Source organism: Cornus florida, unplaced genomic scaffold (assembly GCF_030987335.1).
Source record: "Cornus florida cultivar Cherokee Brave unplaced genomic scaffold, ASM3098733v1 CherokeeBrave_3.0.0_Hap2_Chr10, whole genome shotgun sequence".
Lineage (NCBI taxonomy): Eukaryota > Viridiplantae > Streptophyta > Magnoliopsida > Cornales > Cornaceae > Cornus > Cornus florida.
In genome coordinates this window covers 107462692-107488958 of record NW_026775580.1, presented here as the reverse complement: position 1 = coordinate 107488958, position 26267 = coordinate 107462692, and the positions used below count along the sequence as shown (strand labels likewise).

The window sequence follows — 26267 nt, the reverse complement described above, 5'->3', positions numbered from 1 at the left end:
GCATTTGAATGTCAAATTTAAACGAACCACTCATTTCAATACATATATGTACATATGCATATATTTATATTTGTTGAGGAACCACTCATTTCAATTTTTGTAGCATTTGAACACCAAAACATGTTTTGGTCAAATCAAGGCATCACAAAAAATTGAAATGAGGCCATTTCTAGCTATCCCATTATGGCTTCTTTAATATTTGTTCAAAGAAAGAAGTCAAGATTACAATAAAATGGGTTCAATGCTATGCTTCTCAGCTTCTCAGCCATACAGGTCCTCTACAGTTGGTTCACTAGCATCGTTGTAGCAACAATTAGAATCAATAATTCATTTGATTAGACACAAAAGGAATATCGAGAATTCAAGTTGCTGTTTTAACAAATTCACCCTTTAAAACTAAAAGTCTCAGACCACATATGGCTTTGTATTAATTAGATTATATGCTGTGATGCTTACATTTTCTTTAATATGGTAGTTTTCAGTGACTAAACTCTGAAGGGTATGAAGTTTAAAGCACAGATAGCCATGTCACATTCATACCATATCACCAGCAACCCTGTCAAAGCATAGAATGAGTCTTTTGTGCAAGTTTTGAGCAATTTAGCCGAGACAGCGTTCCAGAAGGAGATGCCATTTTATGATGATAAGTTTGTGGACGCAGAGTACTTTACTAAATGCATTGTTCAAGCACTTACAATTCACAAAAGCTAGTTGAGTAGGCACTGTAAATAGCACTAATTTAGGAAGATGTATTATATTGATACATGTACCTTGGAAAAGTACATTACATGAATTTACACTGGTTAAAGGCTTATCTGAACAAAAAAGACTGCATATTCCAAATTCCTGAGTGCTGCTGCAATATATATATATCCTTCAGCAAATGAATTCACCTTACCTTAGCAGCATTTCTAGCTTCTCTTCCTTTCAGCTGCTCCCAAGAATATCCTTGTATGTGTCTTTGATCTTTTCTATCAAAGCTTCCCTGAAATTTCTTTGCTCATGAGTAATGATTCGATATGCACAGAAGCATAATTCATATAAATTTGATCCTTAAGGTTATACGGTTTAAATTTGAGAAAGAAAAAAAAAAAAAAAAAAAAAAGTAAGAAAGAAATACCTGTCTGGTTTGAAAACCAGGTTCTGGTATACAAACCACTGCAAGAAGTGGAAAAACAAGGCAATGCATTAGTGTTTTGCTTAAAAATGCATTGTAATTAGGCTTTTCTTTTGCAGTGGTTATTAATTAGGTAAATCAGGTCCATGAGTACTAAGGTTGTATACAAGCAGATCATAAAAGAATCATAATTGTTAGTTCATCAGTCCAGTAATTGCAATTTACCATTAACATTGACATTGACCGGATCTAATTAAGTGTAAAGATTGGCGTTTGAACTATATGATTTATTACATGAGTACCAGCATTAAACATAATTCAACGTACCCCTGTGTAACCAATGCCTACAAGCTCAAGAGCGCCTGGAATTAATGGAAGCCTGTCAATTGCCTGAGACAAGCAAAACCCATCACTCAGAAAACTTTTCTTTGATTAATTATCATGTAATTGAAAGCCCTTCACTACAATGATGAATAGTTTGCTCACCCCTTATTACAATTTCAGTTTTTAGAGTAGATCCTCATAAAAGCATAAACATATCATGATTGATTAGTATTGTAACATAAAGATCAATGAGCAGTTGGAGGTGCTCACCGAGATCAATCCAGTGGAGCCCCATAGCGCGACGACACCAGCTACACCAAGGGAACTCACAGCATACTTATCTTCAACTTTCTCCCACTACAAAACCAAAAATCCAAGTGCTATGTTTAACTAAAATTAACAACATAGTATATGAGAGTAGGAGTGGTTACTACATACAGCTTCTTGAATTGTCTTGACAATCTCTGGCAACTCAGTTTCTGCAACTTCAGCAGGTGCTTCTCCAGTGGCCATGGCAATCACATTTCGTGCAATTTTTCGACCTGGAAACAAGAAGATCAATGGATAAAAACATGTTACATCTAAACATTCGTATATAATGCATTTTGGGTATGTGTGTGTGTGTGTATATATAAGGTCTACTTACAATGGGCAGTGGTCTTCCAGGTGCGGCGCTGAGACTGCACCGGTGGGGGAGGGAGGGTGGGGAGAGTGACACATTGTGATGAAGCGGCAGCTGATTGACGAGGAGCCCTGCCGTCAATTATGGTGGAGGAGGAGGAGAGAGAAAGTGGGGTGGAGGTGGATGAGGCCATGGCTTCCAGGCTAACAATACTTGGTTTTCCCGAGAGAGATTCAGAGGCGGCTAGGGAAAGAGAATGAATGAAGATAGAAGAAATTTGGGGACTTTTTTATTTATTTTTTATTCCCCTTGCTAAATTTGCTTTTTGTTTGTTTGTTTGTTTCCTGAGAAAGTTTGATATTTTTATTTTCTAAATGAATGAATGTAAGGATCCATATTCTCCAAGTATGGAGCAGGACAACCACTCATTGTTGATCAAGTGGATAGTGTTGTGCTGACATGGCTCCTGGATAGGCATTCAATGGTGTTTCATTGGATAGGATACTCCAGGTCTGATTTTGCCGTGCCCAGACAGCATTAATTTTCTTATCTGTCTCATCTCTTAACAGCAGGACTTTAACCATCAAATAACAACTCTATGCAATTACCAATTGGTAACTGCAACAATTATCTAGAAAAAATAAATATTTACATAGGTAGCGACTACAAGGACTATAACACAAAATGTTGTATATGTATAGATAGAAAATGTCGCTATTTATCCCCAGAAAATATCCATTGTTCTATGTGATCATGCTTTGGACCACTGAAATTCCCAACTTCACATGATTCAACGGAATTCTTTAATACTCGCTTTCATTATTTAAGGTTTTGTATTACCAATTTAGAGTTTAAAGGAGAAACAAGCATATTTGAGTAGGCTTTTTCTTTGTTGAAAGTGAAGCCTAGTCAATTTTTTTTTTTTTTTGGAACCGAGTATAGGGGGCTTTACCTCTTCTGATCCAGCCAAAATGCCAGGTAGTTTGGGCCAAACAAATTCTCTTGAACTCCACCAACTAGGCCCATAATACTTCATCGGGGAATTGGGGAAGGCAAGATACGGCCTTATATTGGGTTTCGCATCCTTAAAGATGACTTATAAGTTTACCAAGCGATTCAAACGGAAAACTTTTAAAAATAAATAAATAAAATAAAATAAAAAAGAATAAATTTTACTTACCCCTCCTAAGATTGTTGTTTATGTAACAAATTTCTTCTGAGAATCAAACACACAACAAGAACACATAGATTTTTTTTTTTTATTTCACTCAAAACTACAATTACGTCTAAAGAAAGTTGCAAAGATTTTATACTCATAATTAAAAAACAACATCAGATACTAATAGTTTATAATAAATAACAACTCTCGCACTAGAACAACATAATAAGTGAAAAAATTATCAAAATATCCTCCAAAAATTCGAAGAAGGTCGGCCTTGATGTAAAGTAAGGTGATATTACTCGAAATTAAAAGATTACAAGTACACATAAAATGAAAACAAAACATGGACATGGTGCTCCATCTTCAATGTTTTTCTTGGGATTTATATAGTTGCAGTAGTAGTAGAAAATTGTAACAAATGGGCGCGTGCTCATTTATCCAAAAGTTCAAGTTGTTGGATAGTGCTGTATACCTACTCATTTATACCCAATCACTTTTCTATCCGGATTCGATATGGAACAAATAACCCTTGTTACATTTTCCCACATCCAAACTTGCAACGCTCTCGTTGCGACTCAGGCCACCCTACCTACTCGGCCTGCAAACTCAGACGGGTCTAATACTCACCCATTATTACATTTTCATCCAAATTCGATATAAGCCAAACGACGGTTATTACAAAAACCCACTACACTTGACCTTTGAGATCTTCATAAGTGGTCTAATATGATTTCATATATATACATCCACCCAAGTCTATTAACCTTAGTTATACAATTTGTTTTTTTGTTATTTACACCTTTTATTGAGAGAGGGGGGTGTAAATAAAAAATAAATGAGAGGTGGGGGTGCAGGGGATGCGTGAGAGTGAGGGTCGAAGTGTGGAGGAAAATGGGTTTGGTTTCCAATGGGTAGGTTTTTGTTTGACTGTAAAATGCAGGACTCAGGCTGGAAGTGAAGGGTTTAGAAGGTTTTTGGGCTTCCCGAGGAGTCATGAGTGAGTTCATGGGCCTACTATAGGCTATTACAGTATTACACAGACAAAAGAAAGAAAAAGAAGCTACACAGTTGCAAATTAAGAAACTGTCTCCGAGTCAAAGGCGATCTCTTCTTCTCTCTTCTGTTTCATGAGATCCCAAGGAGACAACACACACTATCTCATATATACACACACACACATACGTACGTATCTAGTTCTAGACAGAGATTATGATCATCTTAGAGTCAGCGGCCATTGGTGAGACCTCGACAAGCTTTTGGACATGTTGGGGTTTAGTTTCCTGACATTTTCTATTAAAATTGTATGCTTTTCAAATTTTTTTTAAAATGTGTTATGTCAATCTAGTTTAAAATATAAAAATATTATTTATTACTCTTAAACTCTTGACCTTCTACTATGTGAAGGTATTTTGTAACTAAAGAATATTATGACTCTGGTGAAGAGAACCACCTCATTATTGGTTTTTCCTCAAAAAAGTTTAAAAATTGAAATGGGTTGTTGTTATGGTCATAGAGCTATTGAAAAACGATTTTCAAAGTGAATGTTTAGACTTAATTTTTTGTATAACTTTCATATGCATCAGAGTAGATCTCTAAATAGGGAAAGATATTAGATGAGCAAAACATAGTACATTATTGGTCTCTTTCAACTTAGTTAAAAAAGTTTATAATTATTATTTAAGCAAGACCCATTTTGAATAGTGTATTTTGACATGGCCGGCCCACCCAACATGTTCTCCTCTACTATGACCAATTCAAAGACATTTGGTGATAACAATTAATTAGGTCATGCTATTCCCTTCTAATAACATTGTTCATTGCTATTTTCAATGTAGCAAACCTTTTTAAACACTTGGATTCTGCTTGTTTTGGGTTGATATAGTTTTTGCACTATCATTTTTACTAAAAGTATATTAATTTTTTTAAAAAAAAGGGGGGGCTTGAGGGAGACCTCGTAATAATATCAAACAAGTAAAATGATAGAATTATCCTTCAAAAGCACTTTTAAATCAATTAATATAAAAGGATGCAATTTGGGTGTACTGAGTACAAATTCAACCAGAGTCCAACCGGTTTTTCAAATTAGTTTGGATAACTTTTGTTATTACTCTATTTCGGCCAAGTAAAGGTAATAGACCATCAAAACTAACTTTATTTTTGTTTTTATTTTTTTATATTACTGAGGCACGAGGATCAAATTCTTAACCACTTAAAACAACTGCTTAAATCAAAACTCACTTTTATTTTATACATACATATATATATATATTAGTAACCCGAACATAATGCAAGCTTAACTTGATTTTAGGGAAATAACTTGGAGTTTGGAAATGAGCTCAGGTCGAACTTGGACTTGGATTGAAAGTTTAACATCCGAGAACCTCCTGTCCAACCCTTGACCTTCATTCCTACTCTTACACTCCAATTTTGTAAGAACAATTATGTCACGTCTCTATTAAAAAACAAAGCAAATCAAAATGTAAGAATATAAAAGAAATGCAAATGTCACATTCATGTAGGTATTATACATATTATTTTTATAATTATAATAATACATGGCCAGGGATCGAGGCACATTACGGTGCCCAAATTTTATTTTTTACCGTTATATATCATTAAATTTTTTATTTTTAATTGTATACCTATAAAATTTTCCCTTTACACTCTTTAAAATTACAAAAAAAATTACACTAAATTCACTTGTCCGCCTCGGTCCTGTACATGACAATCAAAGGAGTGTGGGTTCTTGGTGGATTGGTCAGTCGAGCATGCAATTTGTCATTAAAATGCCTGAAATCTGGGTTTATTTTATTTATTTACTGGAGTTTTTCAGAGAAATAAAACAGAGACAAACTATATTGTTTCCCTCTTAAAGTATACTTCAACGTCAAAATGTTGGGGCCGGGCTGAAGCAGAAGAAAGTCAAGCCCCAGAAGAGAAAGGGAATTGGTAAAAGGAGAAGACGATGGAAAGGACAAGAGAGCATAAAGTAATGTAATGTAATGATGATGAATCAACCTATCATCAAAAAGCAACAATACCCACCCAAAGTCAATTCATACAAACAAAAGAGACGGATCATTCGCGGATGCGTAATCATGAATTCATGAGAATGGAGATCCGCAAATTCAATGATCCAAAACTATGGAAGGTGGACCCATTATCCATGCAATAAGAATCATAACCCTGAAAAAATGAAAAGATTGAAACAAGGAAATTTGAGTTATTCCTCCTTTACAATATTCCTATGGATAAAGTACCAAAAAAAAAAAAAAAACAACCCTATAATTATTGACCATGTGTAAATAATTCCCTTGAACTACAATTTGCTCTCTTAAACTATTAAATTTGGTGTAATTAACCCCTAATGTCAGATCTCTGGCCAATTGGTGTAAACGGAAATAGTGAAAGACAATTTTACCCCTTATAAAAACTGCGTCGTTTCAATTAAATTATCAGCAACAAAAAGCAACCTTATGACCATGGTCTGACACTGGCCAACCCTTTGAATATATTGTCTGATAGAGATATTTACATACAATTTGATATTGATTTAGAGAGAGAAAGAGAAGATGAAAAGCGAATGCGTAAAAGAAAAGGAACGCCCAAACAACATGTTCACCAAGCTCAACCAGACCCACAATTTCCACCACTACAATCACTTTTAACTCACCCAAACTACCGAGGAAGCCGACAACTGTAGTCCAAGCGATGCCATCACACCCACCGTAAGAGGCGGCGACGAAGCCACCATCGAGGTGGTTCGTCGCGCCAGAGGACGACCTCCTGGTTCCAAGAACAAACCCAACCCACCCAGTATCATAACCCTCGACACCGAGCCTTCCATGAGCCCGCACGTGCTCGAGGTCGCCGGCGGCGTCGATGTGGTCGATGACGTGTCGCTGTTCTATCGGAAAAGGAGTATGGGTCTTTGTGTTCTCACCGGTTCGGGCACCGTAGCGAATGTGACTCTCAAACAACCGTCGACCATTCCCGGAGCTACAGTCACATTTCATGGTCGTTTCGACATACTTTCTCTCTCTGCGACAGTGTTCCCCAATACGACAAACTGGGTTCATTCAGCGATGGAGCCACTGGTTATTCCGACGGCGGTGAAGTCGAAGCTGAAGCCGAAGAGGTGGCAGTGATTGCGGGTCTTAGTCTACACTGCGAGACAACCACCACCATGACCACCAAATCCAAACCCCAAATTGAAAGCCAAGAACGCACAACACGACCACCGGTCTTGATTTACAGGTGGTTACCAAATCGTCGTCAATAAATCGATTTGCTACAGTGGTGGCGACTGATAATTTCATCGCCGGTTAAACCATCACGGTCGAACCCTCACCAGACGACCTCTTCACAGCCGACCCTCTTGCTCGATTTTGGATCTGTATATATATTTTTTTTTTAATCATTTTTTGGATTGTATATTGTGTTTGGGCTTTACAATAGGATATAACAGATACTTAGGCCTTGTTTGGTTGCACCTCGAGCACTATTCCGAGACTAGACAATAATAAGGGTATATGTGTCATTTGATTCACTTAACTTAAAGAGTTGTATGGTCATTAAAAGAAATTTGGGTAGTCATGTGACCCATCATGTGCGTCTTCACGGTCAAATTCAACCGGATTATCACTGGACGGGGTTAATTGCACCAAATTGGTTAATTCAGGGGGGTTATATGCTAAATTAGTAGATCAGGGGGGTTTCTGCTTCATGGCCAATAGTTGAAGGGGGTTTTTTGCACTTTACCCTATTCCTATTACTCTCGTTTTTGAATTTGAATATTGGAATTAAAATTGATGGAATTTGAAAAAAATAATTTAAAAAATTAAATTAAAATTTTTATCGTTAATTTTAATTTTAATTTTATGCAACCGAACGCAATCTAAGCAATTTCAATCGAGTTTGCGAAAATGGAGTTTTATTAGCCCAAACTTTATTTTTGGCGTACGCCTACAATTGACTCACCAAAAATGAGGTCTCAAAATTTGAATTATGAAATGGGTTGCCAAATTCAGCGACTTAACGTGCAATCGCTGGCCTGCGCATGTAAGCCCCAAAGCATTATTAAAAAAGAAAAGAAAAGAATAGGCCCAGAGCACCGTGCAACAACTTTAAGGCTTGTTTCGGTCAAAAATCAGTTTATTTTTTTGCATTTTTTGGTTTTTTTTTTCCCAAATTACGAGCCGTCAGTGCACGATTTGGCTAACACAAACAATGCCAAAACGACTGGCTTTTATGGGCACAAAATCAATTATGTTTTTTATTTATTGTATATACATGAATGATAGCCATTAAGGCACTATACGGTATTGGCCCAAAAAATAAATTTGAATTTTTTTAAAAAAATAATGTATATTTCCCTGGCTTTTCTTTTCACCTCTATAAAATACATCAACACCTACCACCATTCACTTCGCATCCAACCCATCCATATTATCTAGATACTCCTTCAATATACAAATTCTTTATTTTCTCAAACTTAACTATTTTTTTAGTACCCAAGTTGAATCTCATGATCCTCAATCGCCATATTACAACTACAACCCCAAGTCAACCAATTAAACGATGATTTTAACCTCTATTTTGGGTCTCGACCACCACCGTAACCACTTCCGACGCCGAAGAACTTGTCCACTGTGTGTTTTTTTGCCGACTAGAACTTTCATTCCTTATTTGGGCAAAAAAGACAAAAGACCACATCACATATGAGAATTTCAATTGTGCTATATTTTTATTGAATTTGAAGAGGAATAAATTGATAATTTAGGTTTTCAAATGTGAGAAAAAGATTGAGAAATCTAGGGAGGGAAAGAATAAAAGGTGGGTGTGGAGAGAGGGGAACGATGGTGCAGAGTAGGGATGGCAACAGGGGTAGTTTTAGGTGGGTGTACCCTCCCCCGTCCCTGCAACCGTTTAGCAACCCCCTCTTCGTCTCGGCCTAAAACTGCCTAAACGGGGGGCCTTTCCACCCCATCTATGCCCCCGTTTAACTTTTTCACCCCCCACAGGCAACCGTCCCGTCCCGTTTAGTTCCAAAATTTCTCCTCATTTTTTAAATTTATTTTCCTAAAATACAATTATATAACTATTGAAAAAAATCATAAAAAATGGACAATCAATAATTTAAAATAAAACTCAAAGGTATGAGCATTTTTAATTTGTAGAGCTCTACCACTCTCTAGAACAACAAAGGAAGTGAGTGAATGTGGCCTAGGATTTTTAGAGCTAACTATATATACTAATAAAATAAGAGTAACTTAGTAATTTACTTACCTAAACGGGGCGGGGCGGGGTGACGTCCCCTGCCCTCGCCCCACCCCGAACCCACGTAGGTTTTCATTAATAAAAATTATCCCCACCCAAATAAGCTAAAAGGTCCCCCAAAATTGCTATAAACAGGGAGAGTACCCATTGTCGTGGGGTAAATTGTCATTCCTATTGGAAAGAGAGATAGAAAGGGTGGGAACCAGCGGCATTTAGGGTTTGCTAGAGAGTATCTGAGAGTTTTTTTCTAGATGGGTCCACCTAGGTTCCATTAACAAATGGGTCGAATTCAAAATTTCTAAAATCTAATATTTTATGATTTTTATAAAACAAGTGTAATACACCGATATTTTAAAGGATTTATTAATTAAAATTAATTACTTTTATTTTATTTTTAAATGATTTATTTTATTTAATTAAGTGCGTAGATTAATTGTCTTATTTTAATTAAATTATATTTTGTAATTTTATTTGTTAAATTTATATGGTGTCTAATTTGTGGAATGTTATGAGTGAATTGTTTATTTATAGAAAAACCCTAAAAGTGCCTTGAACGGGTCCCATTAGGTATGGAAAAGTAAAATCTGCGCAGACGCCCTCAAATGGTAAAACACCGTGAATGAAAAAGAACCGAAATGAGAAAAAAATAAATAACAGAAGAAACGACGTCGAAAACCGAGTCTCGTGCAGAAAGATATGCCCCAAACAAGTTCGGCGGCAACCGGGGTCAGAAACCCTAAAACCGGGGAAAAACGACCAGAAGACAATTCTAAGAGTACGCTACTAAACGAAAAGTAAAAATAAATCCCGTACGAAGATCCAGGCTCAAAACGAGGCATTTTACAATAATTTTTGTTAATTACACAATGGTCCCTACAAAAAGGGATAACTGCAAAACTGATCCAGAACCAAAAGATATTTTCTTAAAAACCCCTAATCAAAATATCTCCAAAAGATATTTATGAAAAACACCCCAAGAAACATAAATGTTTTCGAAGAATCCTTTCATCCACGCTCCTACGAGAGAAAGTAATTAACAACCGGCAAGCTTTTCTCCAAAAGTAAAACTACGTATTTCGAGGAAAACAACTGGAATGAAAACTCATGAAGTCAAAACTCAACTCCGAATACGAAAAGTGAGGTTACGCCAAAAAGGTGACGAATGGGGAAAAGACGAAAAGTGAATAGTGCCAAAAAACGAAAATGTGAAAATAATGCGGTTCTCATAAGAAAGTTGTCAATCCAAAGAAAAGAGTCTCGGAAACCATTCCTGAGCACTCGAAACGACACCAAGTGATGAGAAACCGAACTCAGAAAAGAAAAGACAACGGAAAAAAAATTATCCGTAAAATTTGAGAAAAATGAAATGAAAGAAAATGACCGGGTCATTACAATTACAAAAGTAAAAATGTGATAAATAAGCACTTTTTTTTTTTTTTTTTAATATATTTAGCAATCCTCTCTGATTTCCTTATTTATCACTTTCTTGATTTTGTAATCACATATACGTGTGCATTTATGATTGGATCATATCAGCGGTTAGTAGGGATGACTTATTCACCATTGAGTAGGTAAGTGTTATCCTGAGTAGGTGATGACTAAGGATGGCAACGAGGTGGTTTGTGGCGGGAAACATCATGATCGTCATCGTCTTCCCCGTTTAGTATAACTGGGGAGAGGCGGGGATGAGTTTTGTTAAGTATTTTTGAATAATTGTATTACGAAATTAACAAAAGTAAATTATGGAACAAATTTTCAACTATGATAATTTTTTTTTTTTCTCTTATGCAGATACAAATAAGATTCAACTTCTCAATTAGAACTTGAGACTTAATATTATTTTTGGAATATCAAAATAATACATAGAAGTTCTCGAATAAAAATAATGCAAAATAATATTTAGTGATTAGAATGGAATAAATTATGATTTGCTATATATATATATAACATTATTGAATATAAAATAAAGTATTAGAATAAAATTGTACTTTTATCACAATAAACAGGACGACTTTTTTCCATTCTTGCTCCAAAATCTTACGAATTTTTAATCCTAGCTTCATTCTCGCACCAAAATCATTTAACTACCCTAATAAACGTTATAGACGAGGTGAGATGTAACGGAATGGAATATTTTGTCATGCATACAAATAAAATATCTTTAATGTCTTGAATCTGTTGGACATGTTCACACATGACTCCATTTGATACGGATTCGTTATTATTTATCTATTTGTATCATATTCTTAATTTTATCTATTTGTATCATATATTAACTCTTACCATTATCAAACTTGTTACAATTCTATAAAATATACATGTATTATAAGCAACCTGACTTGTACTGATTTTTCATTCACAACCGAATCGAATAATATTCAAGTTTGACTAGTTTGGTCAGCGTGTCGTATAACAAACAAAGCTTGAGCTCAAGTTAAATTTCTAAAGAACAAACAAAGCGCATAATTAGAAGTCAAAGCTACTCAAGTTTAAATTGTGATACGAAAAAAAAAGAAGGCTTAAATTGTGATAAGTAACGGATTTATTTGCAGTATTATATAAAATCATGATAAATGTAATGAATTATAATTTTCCTTAGAGCAAACCTTGGTCCTATACTCCTAGAGGGAGGATTTTGTTATGTACCTTATTAATATGACAAATTTATTTTAAATATACAATACTCATACAATACATTATTTACATAAGGTTACTTCAACCGATATTACATTCCTAATATAATGGCATACAAAATTTTATAACATAGATGATCTCGATCTTAAGTTGATTGTAGCTTGTTTTTTTAGAAGGTATAACTTCTTTTCTTTTTTTTATCATTTTTTTTTTCCCGAAATTTATGGTCAATCACTTGTTTTTTTTTTTTTAAAATAAGGGGTCAATCTCATTTCCTTTGTACACAAGACTCATAAAGAATTAAGTTTGCACTGGTTAAGAAAATTGAAGAAAAATCTTACAAATTTCCACTCAAAATATAGATAAAAATAAACAAAACACAAAAAAAAAAAAATTGCAAATGCTAATATTCTACATATATTAAGCTAAGCTAAGCTTAAGCAGTAAATAATAATGAGTCCCCTTCTCTGCCTTTTCCTGCAGCACCCCTTCTCTCTGTAGAGTACAGAAAAGCAGATGGAGACAACTGGGGTGCGCACTGTTCCCCATCTTCCATCACCCAAAACCCTACTGACACAACCTTTTTCTTTTCTTTCTAAACCCACTTTTTCATTCTACTCTTTCCGAGAAAATACAAAATGTAGTTGGCTTTATGGCTACAACCCCACCATCATAATCCCATTCAGATCAAATCAGATCCATCAGCAGCTGCTGCAGTTGATGTAATTAAATATCTGATGAACCGCTCCTGTAATCTCATCCACTGATCTAACCGTGCAATCATCTTCTATCTATACAAATATATACACACACACATATATATATATATATATATCAGTACATATTCAACCAACGTCAAGTACTTGATTAGTCAAACACACATGAAAAGGCAAAACCCAGAAGAGAAATGAATATTATAATAAGATTTAGGGTTTGGATTTCTTGAAGGTTGGTCAGGATCAGAAAGGAAGAGTTGTTGATTCGTTGGGCTGGTTCAAAGTCAAAATGGTTGACCAAAAACCCAAAAGTGGAATCAAAAGAATGAACAGCAATAAAATACTAAGGTTGATTCGATTGATTGATACCTTGAGATTGAAAGAGTACTGAACTGATGTTTCCGAGGACGTGATGTTTAGGTGCAACACCGTGAGTCTCAGCTCTTCAAGTGCGACAATGGCCTTCAGTAGTTGACCAGCTCTTCTTCTACACTCAATTTTGAGATTCGCGTGGTTCTGGATCACCCTTGCTTGCACGTGCGCCGCCGCGGACTTTTTCTCCGCCGTGAACTCGTCGCTCCTCCCTCCTTCCGCCGCCGCGCAATTGGCCGCGTCCTGCTTGATTTTGGGTTGCGGGGATGATTCGAACATACCGTCGAATGAAACCGCCGCGGAGGAGGAGGTGGCGCCGCCTCCTCCTCCTCCTCCGTGTCCCTTGATTCTTTTCTGGGCTTGTAGAGACTGTAGCAACTGTTCTAGTTCCTTCACGAAGTTTATTGCTCCACCAATAATCGACGCTTGGTCACCCTTTTCACCAAAATCGTCATCATTCAAACAACATAGTATCAAATTTCATGAAACTTTAGAAGGAAAAAAAAAAACTAAATTCATCATGAATTCAAACATGGAAGCAACATATTTCATCAAACTTGATAAAATAAAAATTAAAAATTAGAATAATGAACTGATTGCTATAGAACTTTTAAAAAAAATATCAATGCGTGTGTATATATATAGAAAGACATACCCTTTGAACGTAGGAGGTGGGCATGAGGGAGCGGAGTGCACTGAGATGGTCATTCATTTGGCGTCTCCGATTGCGTTCCACGGTAATGTGGGTCATCCTCTGGCTCTCCACTTCCTCCTTGTTCTTCGCCAGCTTAGTGCGCTTTCGCTTCCTTCGTTCGCGGTTCTCCGGCGGAGATACAGAGAACCGGGAACTTCTAGGCCTAACCACCGAGTCTCCCTCACCGCTGAACTTGTCTGCGGAGGTGGGTTGGTCTTGGTTGAGGTCGGAGCTGGCACCGTCGACACAAGAAGCCGAATGTGGGTAGTGACGGTGGCCGTCGGCCTCGGATTTGGCCGGGGAATGGAGGTCGGAGACGTCGTGGGTGACGCAGCTTTCGTGCTCTAGTGCTTGAATTGTGCGATATTTGGTCGTAATTTGGTCACCCATTTCAGAGAGGTGGTTGTAGTGGTTGTGATTCCATGGAATTTTCTGGTGTTGAAGCCTCAATAGGAGCTGAAAGCTGGGTTCAGAGAAAGCAGGCTCAAATGGTGGTGAATCAGCACTTTGTAACATCTGTAAAAATGGGATTTTGTCATCTTCCAACCATGTCAAGTACTGCGATGGTTGTTGTAAAAGCATGCTCTCTGCATCCACAAAGTGTCCATAACCACTGAGTCCCCATGTAGAATCCCTGTCTTGCTCTGTGGACTCCACATCCAAAATCTCCTCCCCAAACAACTGCAAAAAAAACACAGACATACATATAATACATATACATTTATGAGAAAAAGCAACAGTGAAAATGAGTTTTCTTAGCTTAATTTTCAATCAATAAAAGGGGAAGAGAGAGAATATGGGGTCATTGATTGGTGAGTGGGTGCAATGCAAACAGAGAAATAGATAACGAAAGTAGAATAAGAATGGAATGTTAACAAGAAAAGCAGCAGAGCACAGCAGATGTTAGTATTTTCCAGGAAAATTAATGACCCTATTGCATTGAATGCTATATATCTACCATAGTGAGAAGTTATTGCATTTTTATTTTTCAGATTTCTTGAAGGAAAAAGAAAGTATGAAGATTTTGAGCTAACATACACGGGGATTAATGGGTCCTTGGAGCCCCTCCATTGCAGCAAAAAGTGAGCAGGCGTTGTTGTTGAGTAATACCACAATATATATATACAGACACACTATATATATATATATATATATATATATATATATATATATATATTGTAGCAATAAATTGCTTCTCTCTCTCACCAATGTCTTAAATTCCTTCTCTTCATCTGTTACCAACATTCCATAGTGATACCAACAAAAGAATAGTAATTAATATATATTCCTTCGTTTTTGCTGTTTGGGTATACCCTTCAATATAGAAAATAAATTAAATGCTTTGAAGAATGGAGAGATGTTGATATATAGAGAGAGAGAGAGAGAGAAAGAGAGATGACTAGATAGAGAAATAGGGCTTTAAGAGGTAAATGGTGAAGATGGGTTAAGGGTTAAACAGAAAATGAAGTGGTGAGAAATGGAGGGTGGAAAATAGTCATCTGAGTGAGAAGATATAAAGCCAGGTAGCTAGTACTCACAGATATATTTGGGGCCTGAGAGGAGTTGGTGAGATCAATGCAGAGAGAGAGAGAGAGAGAGAGAGAGAGAGTTGTCTGGCTTAACAAGGTCCCAGGCATTATTGGCGTGGCAGATTTGTCCAGCAGCGGGGACAGAGTTGTGGGGACTCTCTCTCTCACTCTTCTTTCTCTCTCTATCCCCAAACGTACAGCAAATAGAACGTTTCCAATTTTAACCAAAATAAATAAATAAATAGAACGTTTCCAAGGTCCCCTTCCACGGTTATCTGATGAATGACCATTCCTTCATCACATGTATGTATCACTACCATACACACACTATATACACAATTAGGTTGACCAGAGAACAATTGAGGTACATGAGTTTGCAAGTATTTAACACTATACTAAGTGAGGCATGAGAGACACCAAAGTTCAAGCAGTTGAATAATTCTATTGTTAGTGGTTTCAAAAAGTTTGAATGAGATAGAAAGACGAAAACTCTTATTTATTAGGTATACTTAACTAAGAGTGATGTGAAACACAGTTAAATGTATTCATTAAAGGGTGATTTTCATCTTTATCTCCCCATTTCATTCAAACTTTTGGGGGTGTGAATATTATACAAAACTGTGAGTATTCATCTCCCCATTACCCTAATTCTATTGTTAGTATCTTCTTATTCTAGTTTGAAGATTGAAGATAGAACAACAAGACATTTATTAAAACCTAGTTGGTAACCATATACAGTATGACATTTCTGGCCATGCACAGTTGCTTCATTTAATTTCAAAATAGGTACACTTAAAAACCAAGTACACACATAAATTTTCCAGCCATTGCTGAGGCAATTGCCTCCTTGGTGTCTCAGTTAAATGTTGGGACCTGGGTGAGGGGTCAACCTTTGATAGATACATCAATATCAATAATTGCAGAGATTTATGGGTTTGGGCCAGTGCCAATTGTAACACGCAATTTAATGTGGTCTGGAAGCAAATTTTGTCTTTGAGGGAAAGAGATGGACAAGATTGAGCATTGCACTTATTGTTTTAGCAATCCATCAATCATTGTTTGTACCCATGATTAAGTGCCCATCTTAAAGCAAATGAAAAGCTAGTTTTGATTCACTTTTGATTGTTCAATGGAGGCTGGAGCAAATCAATCATCTACATTTTTACCATACTTTATAGCAATTATTAAGTACCCATCATCTAAGTGCAATGTAAACATTGAATTTCAAAAAGGTGTTTGATGATTATAGCTTTTGCATTTCAAAAGCTATAAAGGTTGTTTGATAAATTAATGGAAAATGGTTCCTAAAACGATTTGTCAAAACCTACCTGTCTAAAAGAAGGGGTTTCATACCTCAAATTCATCCCTTTGATGTATGAAATGTGATCCACCCTTGAACTTATCCATCAGCATCAAATGGATAGAGACCCTAAATCAACCTAAATATCATTACGCTAGATTAATTACTTGGCCAAAGTGGGAGTCCCCATGGTAGTCTTCAAAGCCCTAGAACAGACCTTTCCTGCTTTCATCCATATATGTCACAGCTTCAGAGAACCTAATATAATTCCAAAAATAATGTGTTATGTCAGTCTTCGTTATAAAGAAAAGAGGACAGCGGATCACTGCTGGTCATTTCAGCTTCCCAATATGATCTTTTTTTAAAAAAATAAAAATAAAAATTAGGACGAAAATACTAGTATCATACTTTAATACAACAAGATCATGTATTGATTAATATATATCTCAAAGTCTGAGAAGCCTAACAAAACAACCTTGTCAAAAAGCCTGGGCCACCAGTCCTCCATTTATTTTTACAATTTCTCATTTTCTGTTCCTATCAAAACACTCACCATCAGCCTTCTAATAAACAAACAGGCTCTTAGGTTCTCTCCCATGCATTTATCCAATTTTATTCATTTTTATCTTTCCCTGCCCTCACCATGTGGTAGCCTCTCTCTCTCAACACACCATGGGAAGCTTTCAAAACAGCTCTCTCATGGCTTCCTGTCGGTAATATTATAATCAAGACGTGTTCACATAGGAAAAAGAAGACACACATGAGGCACAAATTTAACAGAGAAAGACAAATCCAATCCCATGCTTGAAGGCTGCCAAACTAATTCTGATAAGTCTTGAGAACCTTATCCTCTCAAAGTTCAAACTGTGGCCTCCATTTTGCTCTTAGAGACAAGTACTGGGACACCTCAAACCACACTGATAGAGGCATTCTCTTTCTCAAGAAAACTTGCAGAAGTGTAACCTTGTCTTCTAGCTCATTTAATACCATATGAAAATAAAAATAAAAACTACAATAATCATGCAAACATAGGCTAACAATACAAAAATTATTGCAGTAACTTGTCAAAGGAGGCCCTATTTTATAAATATATGTGCATCAAAAACTTAGGGGCATCTTATCCTCATCTCACATCTTACATTCTGCAGCCTCTAGCCATTTCTTTGATCCATATCTAAAATTTTTTAGTCAATCAAATCACATGCCTTTCAAGTAAGGTAATACCTTTCACATGACATGTTTATACACTTGAGGACACGGTACCCTTTCAAGCAGGGTACACTACAGTTATTCAACTTGCCTAAACCAATCCCTTACCCACCAACTCAATAATAATAATAATAATAATAATAATAATAAGAAGAAGAAGAAGAAGAAGAAGAATGTAGGCAATGAAATAGAACAAAGAAATGAAAAGGTGTTCAACAGTGAGGCTGTGAATTGTACCCGAATAGGTAGTACCCGGAGCTTCGCAACAATACCATAGAGGGATTGTGGCAAATGGCAGGCCCCAACTCACAGTGTCGGTTGATGGGTACAAAGGGTTTTGGAGAATGACTTCCCTCTTTTCCGAGACTGACGAGAGCTTCTACCTATAAATATAACAAAATACAGTAGATGCCTATGACACCAAAATGGTAACTTGAATGAAATGAAGCAAAAGAAAGATTCCATTAAACTTGAAATGTGTGTGTGTCTCCACCATCAGTATAAACCTTGTAAATGGGATACTAGGAAAGGATTATATGGGCTGTAAGCTTAAACACCAAGTAAGAAGAAATACATTCAATAATCATAGAACCTGCTGCCAAAATCAACTTTGATGCTTAAAATCAGAAACAGCTAACCATTGTAAAGAAATAAAAATGGAACCCCATGACTAAAGAAAATTACTCTTGCGTAGGAGGAAGATAAAAAATACAAAGGAAAAGAGCTGTTTTTTTAAATAACGAAAGAGGGCCCAAGTACCCATAGAATTTGGTTGATAATATCCACTCCCAATAGGTACTAGCGCTCTATCTGTATGGTTACATGAGTGATGTTATACTCCCTTCTAATATAGTCTATCACCTTGTCCAATACCACGTCCGCATCAGCTTCCGGCCTTGTTTTGACATGGCAAGCCAACAGAACCTTACCCACTGTAATGGCCCATATATGCAGCTCATGGATGGCCACCACATCATCCATCTCACACAACCCCTTTTCGAGCTTTCTAGCATCAATTTCTCTAGGCGTGCTTTCCATCAGGACATCAAGTATGTTCCGTATCATTTTGATAGTTGTCCCCAAAACAATGATGGAAAAGATGAGTGTGCATATCAGATCAATTATCTTCCACTCTGGCTTATACCATATGATAGCCCCTCCAATCATGACACCTATACTCTGGATAGAATCCCCAAGTACATGGAGATAAGCTCCCTGTAAATTGATGTTTCGTTGCTTCTTTTGTTCGTGATCACTTTTTGGTTCATTTTTGTCCTGGGAAGAATTTTTCAGCAGTGATACAAGATGATCTTCATCAGCATGGTGGTGCTCTTCATCCCCTGAGTGCCCCTCATGATGATGATGAGGATGCATGGTAATCTTCACTCCATGGGTGTGACCATGATCATGACCATCATGACCATGATCATGTCCGCCATGGCCATGATCATGGCCTAACAAGACCACCATGACAATATTTACCACCAGACCAAAAGTAGCAACAAGAAACATTAGAAAGCCATTGACGTCACTAGTGCCATCAATAAGTCTTAAAATGGCTTCATAAACTAAAATCCCTGCAAGCAGCCATATGAGCTGGATGGAAACCAGAGCACCAAGAATCTCTACCCTAAAGAATCCATAAGTCTGACGGGGGGTGGCTTCCCAGCCTGAAGCCCACAAAGAAAACAAGGAGATAGCAAAACCTGCAACATCTGAGAGCAGATGTGCTGCATCAGTTAAAATTGCAAGGCTATTGGCTTCAATTCCACCAACCACTTCCACAGTCATAAAGACAACACAAAGTGCAACAGCTATAAGAAGTTTCCTCATGGAAGCGGATCGTTCTTTGGCATCCTTGGAGCTGGTTCCAGCATCTGCGAATCCACAAGGTGCTTCACCACATATCTTGCTCCCTCCAAGACTCTCCTGTACAACAGGCAGTTCTCCACTTATTTCGATAATCTGTCCGTGCTGATGATCATGTCCTTCCATCTGAATGTACAAGAATAATGATCATGAACTTCAATTATAATCAGCAAATGTACTATCAGGGAAGTGGACACGATTTTGTTAGAAGTTAGCGGGTAAAATAGTATGTATCAGTAGACAAAAACATCAGAATGATGTGCAGTAATGGTGGATTCAAAACATATATGCACGGCATAGAAAACAAATTTTGCAGGTGAATGGATGACATAGCTATTTTAAAAGAGGCAGGATTGGCCCAATGAACTAGAACAAGAACATTGGAACCCAAAATAAGAGAGAGAGAGAGAGAGAGTACTGGGTGGTTAACAAATCATTGATAATCAAACAGTAAAATTTTCTCGAGCACTTCAGAGAAATGATTCAACCACTTGGCAAGAATGTGACAAGATATGGGATCGGAAATTGGGATGAAGAGAAAGGTACACTCTTCACCTTCATGATCACAAAATGCAGAGCAAAGTGCAGAAAGGTAACCAATGAAAGAGCATTGAGCTGAAATCAATGCACCAATGCCACTGAAAAGATGAAATTTTCTCAGAGACGATGGATATGATTAACTATTTGTTATCAGGTAGTTTCGTGTACAAAGATCTCACTTTCCCCCTATATTTGAGATGCAACACAGTGATGTTAATGACAAATGAAACCTAACAGTCTTGTCATCTTACATCTTAGGGAATAATTATTCAAATTTAATTCATATCACATCTACTTTTGGTGTGATAAGTGGGGTTATCAAATGCAGAAACATCCAAATTTAAATTATATATGCATCTTAACTTTCTGACAAGTTTTAAAGGTGTGCAGTAGCAACATATATGATTTAAGAAGCTAGTAGAAAAAAAGAAAAAAATATATAGGCACAACATTTTGTAATCAGGACAATATCGAATTACCTTATATTTCCCTATAAATCTCATACCTTAATGTAACCTAGTGAAGGAAGTCAAACAAAACAGTGGCACTTATTAGCATTATGCCGAGGATGTAGGAGATAATGAGCAAACCACGTATACTATAGTTCCTTTCTTACTTTCATGCGTTACCAATTTCTATTAATTTTATTCAACGACACAAAACAGCTAGATCCCTTAATTGGGAAAATGCAAACAATTCAGACACAGGGTATAAGAATAGTTTGAGATACCTGGCAGATTCAAATCTTTGAAAGAGCAAATGCTAAGCAGTAGTAAACTATAAAATGACATAAGTTAATTCATGATGCAGAAATCTAAAAGTTTGTGTTCTTTTCAGAGGATTTTAGTAATATAAATATACAATTTCCAGATTTGTAGAATTCCCTTGTGGATATTATGAAGTTGAGTTCGCTACAATACATCCTAAAGACTGACAAAACCATTCCATACACTTCTCAGCTCCCACACCGACTTGCCTATGCATGAATTCTATTGTCCTCCTCACTTTTACTCCATTCCAGTTTTCTCTTGTTCTCTTTCTTATTGCAGATTGTATTGACACACGCACTCTCTCTCTCTCTCTCTCTCTCTCTCTCTCTCTCTCTCTCTGTGTTCTACAAAAGAAAGGACTGATGATAAGACCAATTTCCGATCTAAAGATGAATTTTGGAGAATTTTCACTCTATTTGTGATTTAATTTTGACAGACAGCATCATTACATCAAAGATTTATTAATTACAGAGTACTTTTAGTTAAGAAAAACCACACTACTATTTCTCTTTCACTTTTACAATATATTAGCCCCCGTGGTGCGCAGTTTTGTTATCATTTTCCCATAAATTATCTTCTCCCAACCACCAATTGAGTAAAAGGGATTAGTAATTGTTCCTATACATCCCTAAATCAGCATCACTAAACTCATGTATGAACAGAAAGTACAAGTATCAGAGAAAAAATCAAAACAATATCGTTCAAATTGGAGAGAGTTTGACTTTTGTTCAAGAACCTGTGGGGTTTTGGAGTTTCTAACAGGGTTTGAAATTCAAGGGAAGATTTTGAATGCGAGACATTGGTTCAACACGCAAAATAATTTCTAAATCACTAGATTTGAATTTCCTTGGATTTCAAATCCTCATTTGTAAAATCCTACAGCCTTTTAATTGTCATGAACACAACCTAAAATCATGACCCAATAATCAATCCAGCACTACAATCAAGAAAGATGAAGCAAGCTCGTATAAAGCTAAAACCTCAATTATTCACTAAATGTCTTCTAAAAATTCATGAAGAACCGCAATTGTTGCATCCATAAAATTCTTATTCCGCACAAATGAACTAAAAGAACATGATAATTATATAAAAGAGATCAAGGTATACAATGCAAAGGCACAAACACTCACAAATACAATATAAGAAGATGACTGAGTGATGTTACTTTCAACATCAGAATCTCATTTGAATGAAAATAGCACTTCATGTTAGCAAATAATCCGCTACACAAAATGTTTGTCAAAGAAGAAACTGACTATTGTAATACCTCTCTTTCAAAACAGAAAACCTAGTCTGTTGTGGGTATCTTAGAAGGGAAAAATTATATTAGGAAATACATGGATTAATTACATAACATATAATTGTAGTGCATAGTGGCTCTAATAGCATTTCCCAACGTATGACACTAAATTCATCAAAAGTCAGTAATCCAATTCTCGCGCAGACTCAGAGCATCCCTGAGTTCACTTCTACCAGTGCAAAAATTTACCACTAGAAACTTAAGCACAAAAGAAATAAAGCCTTTTAAATTTATGAAATCAACATATGTGGAAAGTGTGAGGATAAGCTGAAGATTACAATCAAAGGGAGTCAGTTTCAAGCAGCTATGAATTCATAACCCCTTAATGAAAAATCGATCTGATATACACACAGAAAAGTACTGTCGAATTTTTATTCTTGAACTAGAAAAAGAAAGCAGCAACTCATCAATTAAGCACCCGGGAAGCAATGATGATTATACATACTGCAACATAAGTAAATCAATTATGGATGTTCATCTAATGAATGGTGCAAGACAAAGCAAAAATATATGTAAGATAAATTAAACTGAATACTAAAACACTGTTACTGATTAAGTGAGAGATCCACGTGATCCTTCTTTGCACGCAATCAGAGCCAAACGGAAGTTATTTCCTTTGCCTTTGGGAGGAGAAGGATGAAAAGGAGGAGGGGTTGGAGAGGACACAATGAATGAAAGTTTTGAAGTTTATAAGTCTATTAAAATATAGTCATAGTTAGCAAGTAGTACAAACACGATATTTCAACAATATGGCAAGATCACAACATCAAAAAAACAAATACCAAAAAAGGATTAATATTTAAATCAAACACTTGATGAGGATAAGATCTTAAACAGAAAAATATATCAAGTTCATAAATTAAACATGAAATGTGTCAGCAGCCACTAATAATCACAAAAAAATGTCATAAACAAATATATACATATACATATACATGTACATATACATATATACACACACACAATCAGTCACACATCAAATCAAAAGTGGAGACGAAGGAAAAATAAGGACAGGACATTCCATGAGCCCTACATAGCATATTCAGCATACATTAATAAAAAAAATAAAAATAATAACAATCGGAAAACTATTAGTGATATAAACAAAGATAGAAATAGTCAATAAAATAGTGTACTCGCTAAAAAGTAACAATCAAGAAAAAGGAAGAAATTTCACCCACCTTGAGAGTTATATATGCATATATAATCTGGAATAGAGAGCGGCGAGGCTGTCTCTGGGTTTCGTGGGGGGTTTTGGGTTGGTGATCTTAGAAGAGTGTATCTTTAAAGTTTGGGTTGGGAGTTCAAATCTGTTTGGATCATCTTCTACACCCTTGCCATGGCGAGATTACCTTCTTGACCTCCACTTCCCATCCGACCTTCCATTCAACACACACCCACCTCCACTTGAAAAGAGCATAAGCAAAATGTTGGGAACATAAAAGAAAAAAGAGAAGAAAAAGAGAGACCCAATAGCGGGAGTGGGGCAATTTTCTAAGGCCTGTTTGGTTTTGCCTAAAATAGTGGGGAGCTATAAAGCAGACAAAGGAAAGGGTTTGAGTCCAACAAGAATGGACAAACAAACAAAACACATACTTTAATTGCGTATTAGCGTGCGTAAGATTGTGTTTTATATACACACAGCCTAATCATTGCTGAAAATATATGTATATATTCGAAAATCTCCATATTTAACAGAATTTAAGAAAAATACAAATGATTCATTATTATGAACTATATTATGGGTGTTAATATTAATTTTTTTTTGTTTCAAACTAGTGTTTTTAAATGAAATGTCACCGGACGATGAGAGAGTTTGCGTGTCTCTTGTAACTTTAACTTTTATTAATGGTGAGGAAATAGAACACGTAAAGAAGAGAGAGATTGTGTGGTCAATTGATTGGAAATAATATTTTTTATGTTAAGAAGTGACGTGGCTTTTATTATTGTTAGGCTTAATTACAAATAGTATTCTTAATGTTTTAAAAATTACACTAAGCTTACTTCAATTTGATCACCGTTCAATTATATTAAAAATATGTATGAATATACTAATATATCTTTATTATTAAATTATTAATAATAATTTACTATCAAATTACTCTTTTACCCTACAAGCCTTGAATGATTTGATATGTAAATGAGCCTAAATTTGGAGCGCAGAACCACAATCTTCATTGTCGCCAAAGTTCAGAGCCATCATCTTCACCACCGCCGACAGAGCCACCAACTTCATCACCCCCGGGACGGCCACAACAAAACCACCTTCTTCACCACCGCCACCACAACAAAACCACAATTTTCACTGCCGCCACAACACAACCACCATCTTCACCACCACCGGCACAACTCAGCCCACATCTTCACCACCACTGCCACTGCCGCTGCCACTGCCATAGCTACCACCACCACCGTCATTCCCCACTCCCACCAACATAGTTGAATCCATTAAAGTCGGCCCAGTTACACCACCACTACATACCCACCCCAACAATCACCACCATCCCCCACCCCCAAACTACCGTCGCCATCTCCACCCCAACAATCACCTGTGTATTTCAGCATGATTAAATCACCAATCCGACCTTCACCCTCACAACCACCATGATTAGCTCATTACCCACAACAAAATCAAAAACAAAACCCTCACTTATTCATCACTGTCTGTCGCACACAAACCTTATCGGTGGCGAATATGGGATCCATGATTCCGAGGACCATGGAGGAGCGGATTGATTGTGGCGGGCTTTTTGTGGCGGCGAGTTTGAAAGATTGGTAAGGGTCGATGTGATTGAGACTCTCTCTTTATACACACATAACAATAGTTTTTCACTGCCAAATTTTTTATATTTTTTTGAGAAGCTCGTACATATGTTTAGGGATAGAGAGAGATTGGTAAATGTTGTAGACACCCAAGCAAAGTAAAAATATATATGGAGGACATGGAAGTTTTTTTTTTCTTCACCATATTGAGGGTATATAAGTAAATTTTGTATCAAAATGTGAGGGTGCATTGTCTTTGCAACCTATGTAAGGGCAAATATGGCATTTCGCTCTAAAAGAAACTGACTTAAGCAAAAACCGGCGTAAACCGGGACAAAGTGATAGGAGGTCAGTGTAATATTTTAAACTATGAAAGTATAGGTCTAACCTGAAAGTAGGCAAGTGATTATTCTAATTTTTTAATATGAATAGACACATTTACACTTGCTTCAATGGAACCAACCAGGGAAGAAGGTACCTTGCTTCAAAGGAACCAACCAGGGAAGGTAACGGGACGAACGAGATGGGTTTGGGCTGACTCGTCCTTTTTCATATGGATCCTGTTTAACAAAATAGGCCTCTTACTCTGTCCAAAATTGTTTACCAAAACATGTCACACTTGTTGCCGCTTAAATTCCTCCCTTAAGAAAGATCACTTGTTGCCCCCAACATTTTCTTTTCACTAAAATTTTATGAGTATGTAATATACTAAAGCAGGCTCGCTGGAGCCACTACTTTAGAATTGACTCTTCAACCTCCCATAAACAAGAAAACTTACAAGCCCATATTACACTTCTATGAGTATTTGTATTTTTTTTTTTTTTTTTTTTTTGCATAGGCATATAAGTATTTGTATTATTGACGTTATAGTCTAAAGATGAGAAAGTACTAATATAAACCCCTTTTAACCTCTAGCATGAGTAATGAGAAGGGGAAAATATTGTTGGAGTTGAAGTCTTGATAGTGATTCGTAACTTAATTATCATTGCTTTATGTGGAAGAAGTAATTTATCTCGTATGGTTCTTCACGTGAAAGAAGTAATTGAAGTTTATAAATGTTTAAGGTA

The 26267-nt window shown here is 36.4% G+C and overlaps 3 protein-coding genes and 1 pseudogene across 5 annotated transcripts; 1 reads left to right on the top strand and 3 right to left on the bottom strand.

Moving 5' to 3' along the window:
- Positions 1-729: 729 nt before the first annotated feature.
- On the bottom strand, positions 730-2411 carry LOC132276852 (protein CURVATURE THYLAKOID 1B, chloroplastic). The gene is made up of 6 exons (XM_059778477.1): positions 2088-2411; positions 1880-1983; positions 1712-1798; positions 1445-1507; positions 1121-1158; positions 730-985 (listed from the first exon to the last, which is right to left on the bottom strand). Exons 1-6 carry the CDS (start codon positions 2254-2256, stop codon positions 928-930), a joined length of 519 nt encoding a protein of 172 aa, XP_059634460.1. The 5' UTR covers positions 2257-2411; the 3' UTR covers positions 730-927.
- A 4386-nt stretch (positions 2412-6797) lies between these two features.
- Positions 6798-7373, top strand: LOC132278352 (AT-hook motif nuclear-localized protein 17-like; annotated as a pseudogene).
- Positions 7374-12433: 5060 nt separating this feature from the next.
- Positions 12434-16947, bottom strand: LOC132276849 (transcription factor bHLH70). 2 transcript variants are annotated; one of them, XM_059778474.1, is made up of 4 exons: positions 16803-16947; positions 13882-14601; positions 13224-13661; positions 12434-12929 (listed from the first exon to the last, which is right to left on the bottom strand). In XM_059778474.1, exons 1-4 carry the CDS (start codon positions 16860-16862, stop codon positions 12840-12842), a joined length of 1308 nt encoding a protein of 435 aa, XP_059634457.1. In that variant the 5' UTR covers positions 16863-16947; the 3' UTR covers positions 12434-12839. The 2 variants fall into 2 exon arrangements, with proteins under 2 accessions (XP_059634457.1, XP_059634456.1); XM_059778473.1 differs by lacking the exon at positions 16803-16947 and adding an exon at positions 14959-15469.
- A 1682-nt stretch (positions 16948-18629) lies between these two features.
- LOC132276851 (metal tolerance protein 1) lies at positions 18630-23941 on the bottom strand. Of its 2 annotated transcripts, none has more exons than XM_059778475.1 (2): positions 23619-23941; positions 18630-19953 (listed from the first exon to the last, which is right to left on the bottom strand). In XM_059778475.1, the coding sequence occupies exon 2, from the start codon at positions 19951-19953 to the stop codon at positions 18757-18759; it is 1197 nt and encodes a 398-aa protein (XP_059634458.1). In that variant the 5' UTR covers positions 23619-23941; the 3' UTR covers positions 18630-18756. The 2 variants fall into 2 exon arrangements, with proteins under 2 accessions (XP_059634458.1, XP_059634459.1); XM_059778476.1 differs by lacking the exon at positions 23619-23941 and adding an exon at positions 22987-23218.
- Between the last annotated feature and the right edge of the window lie 2326 nt (positions 23942-26267).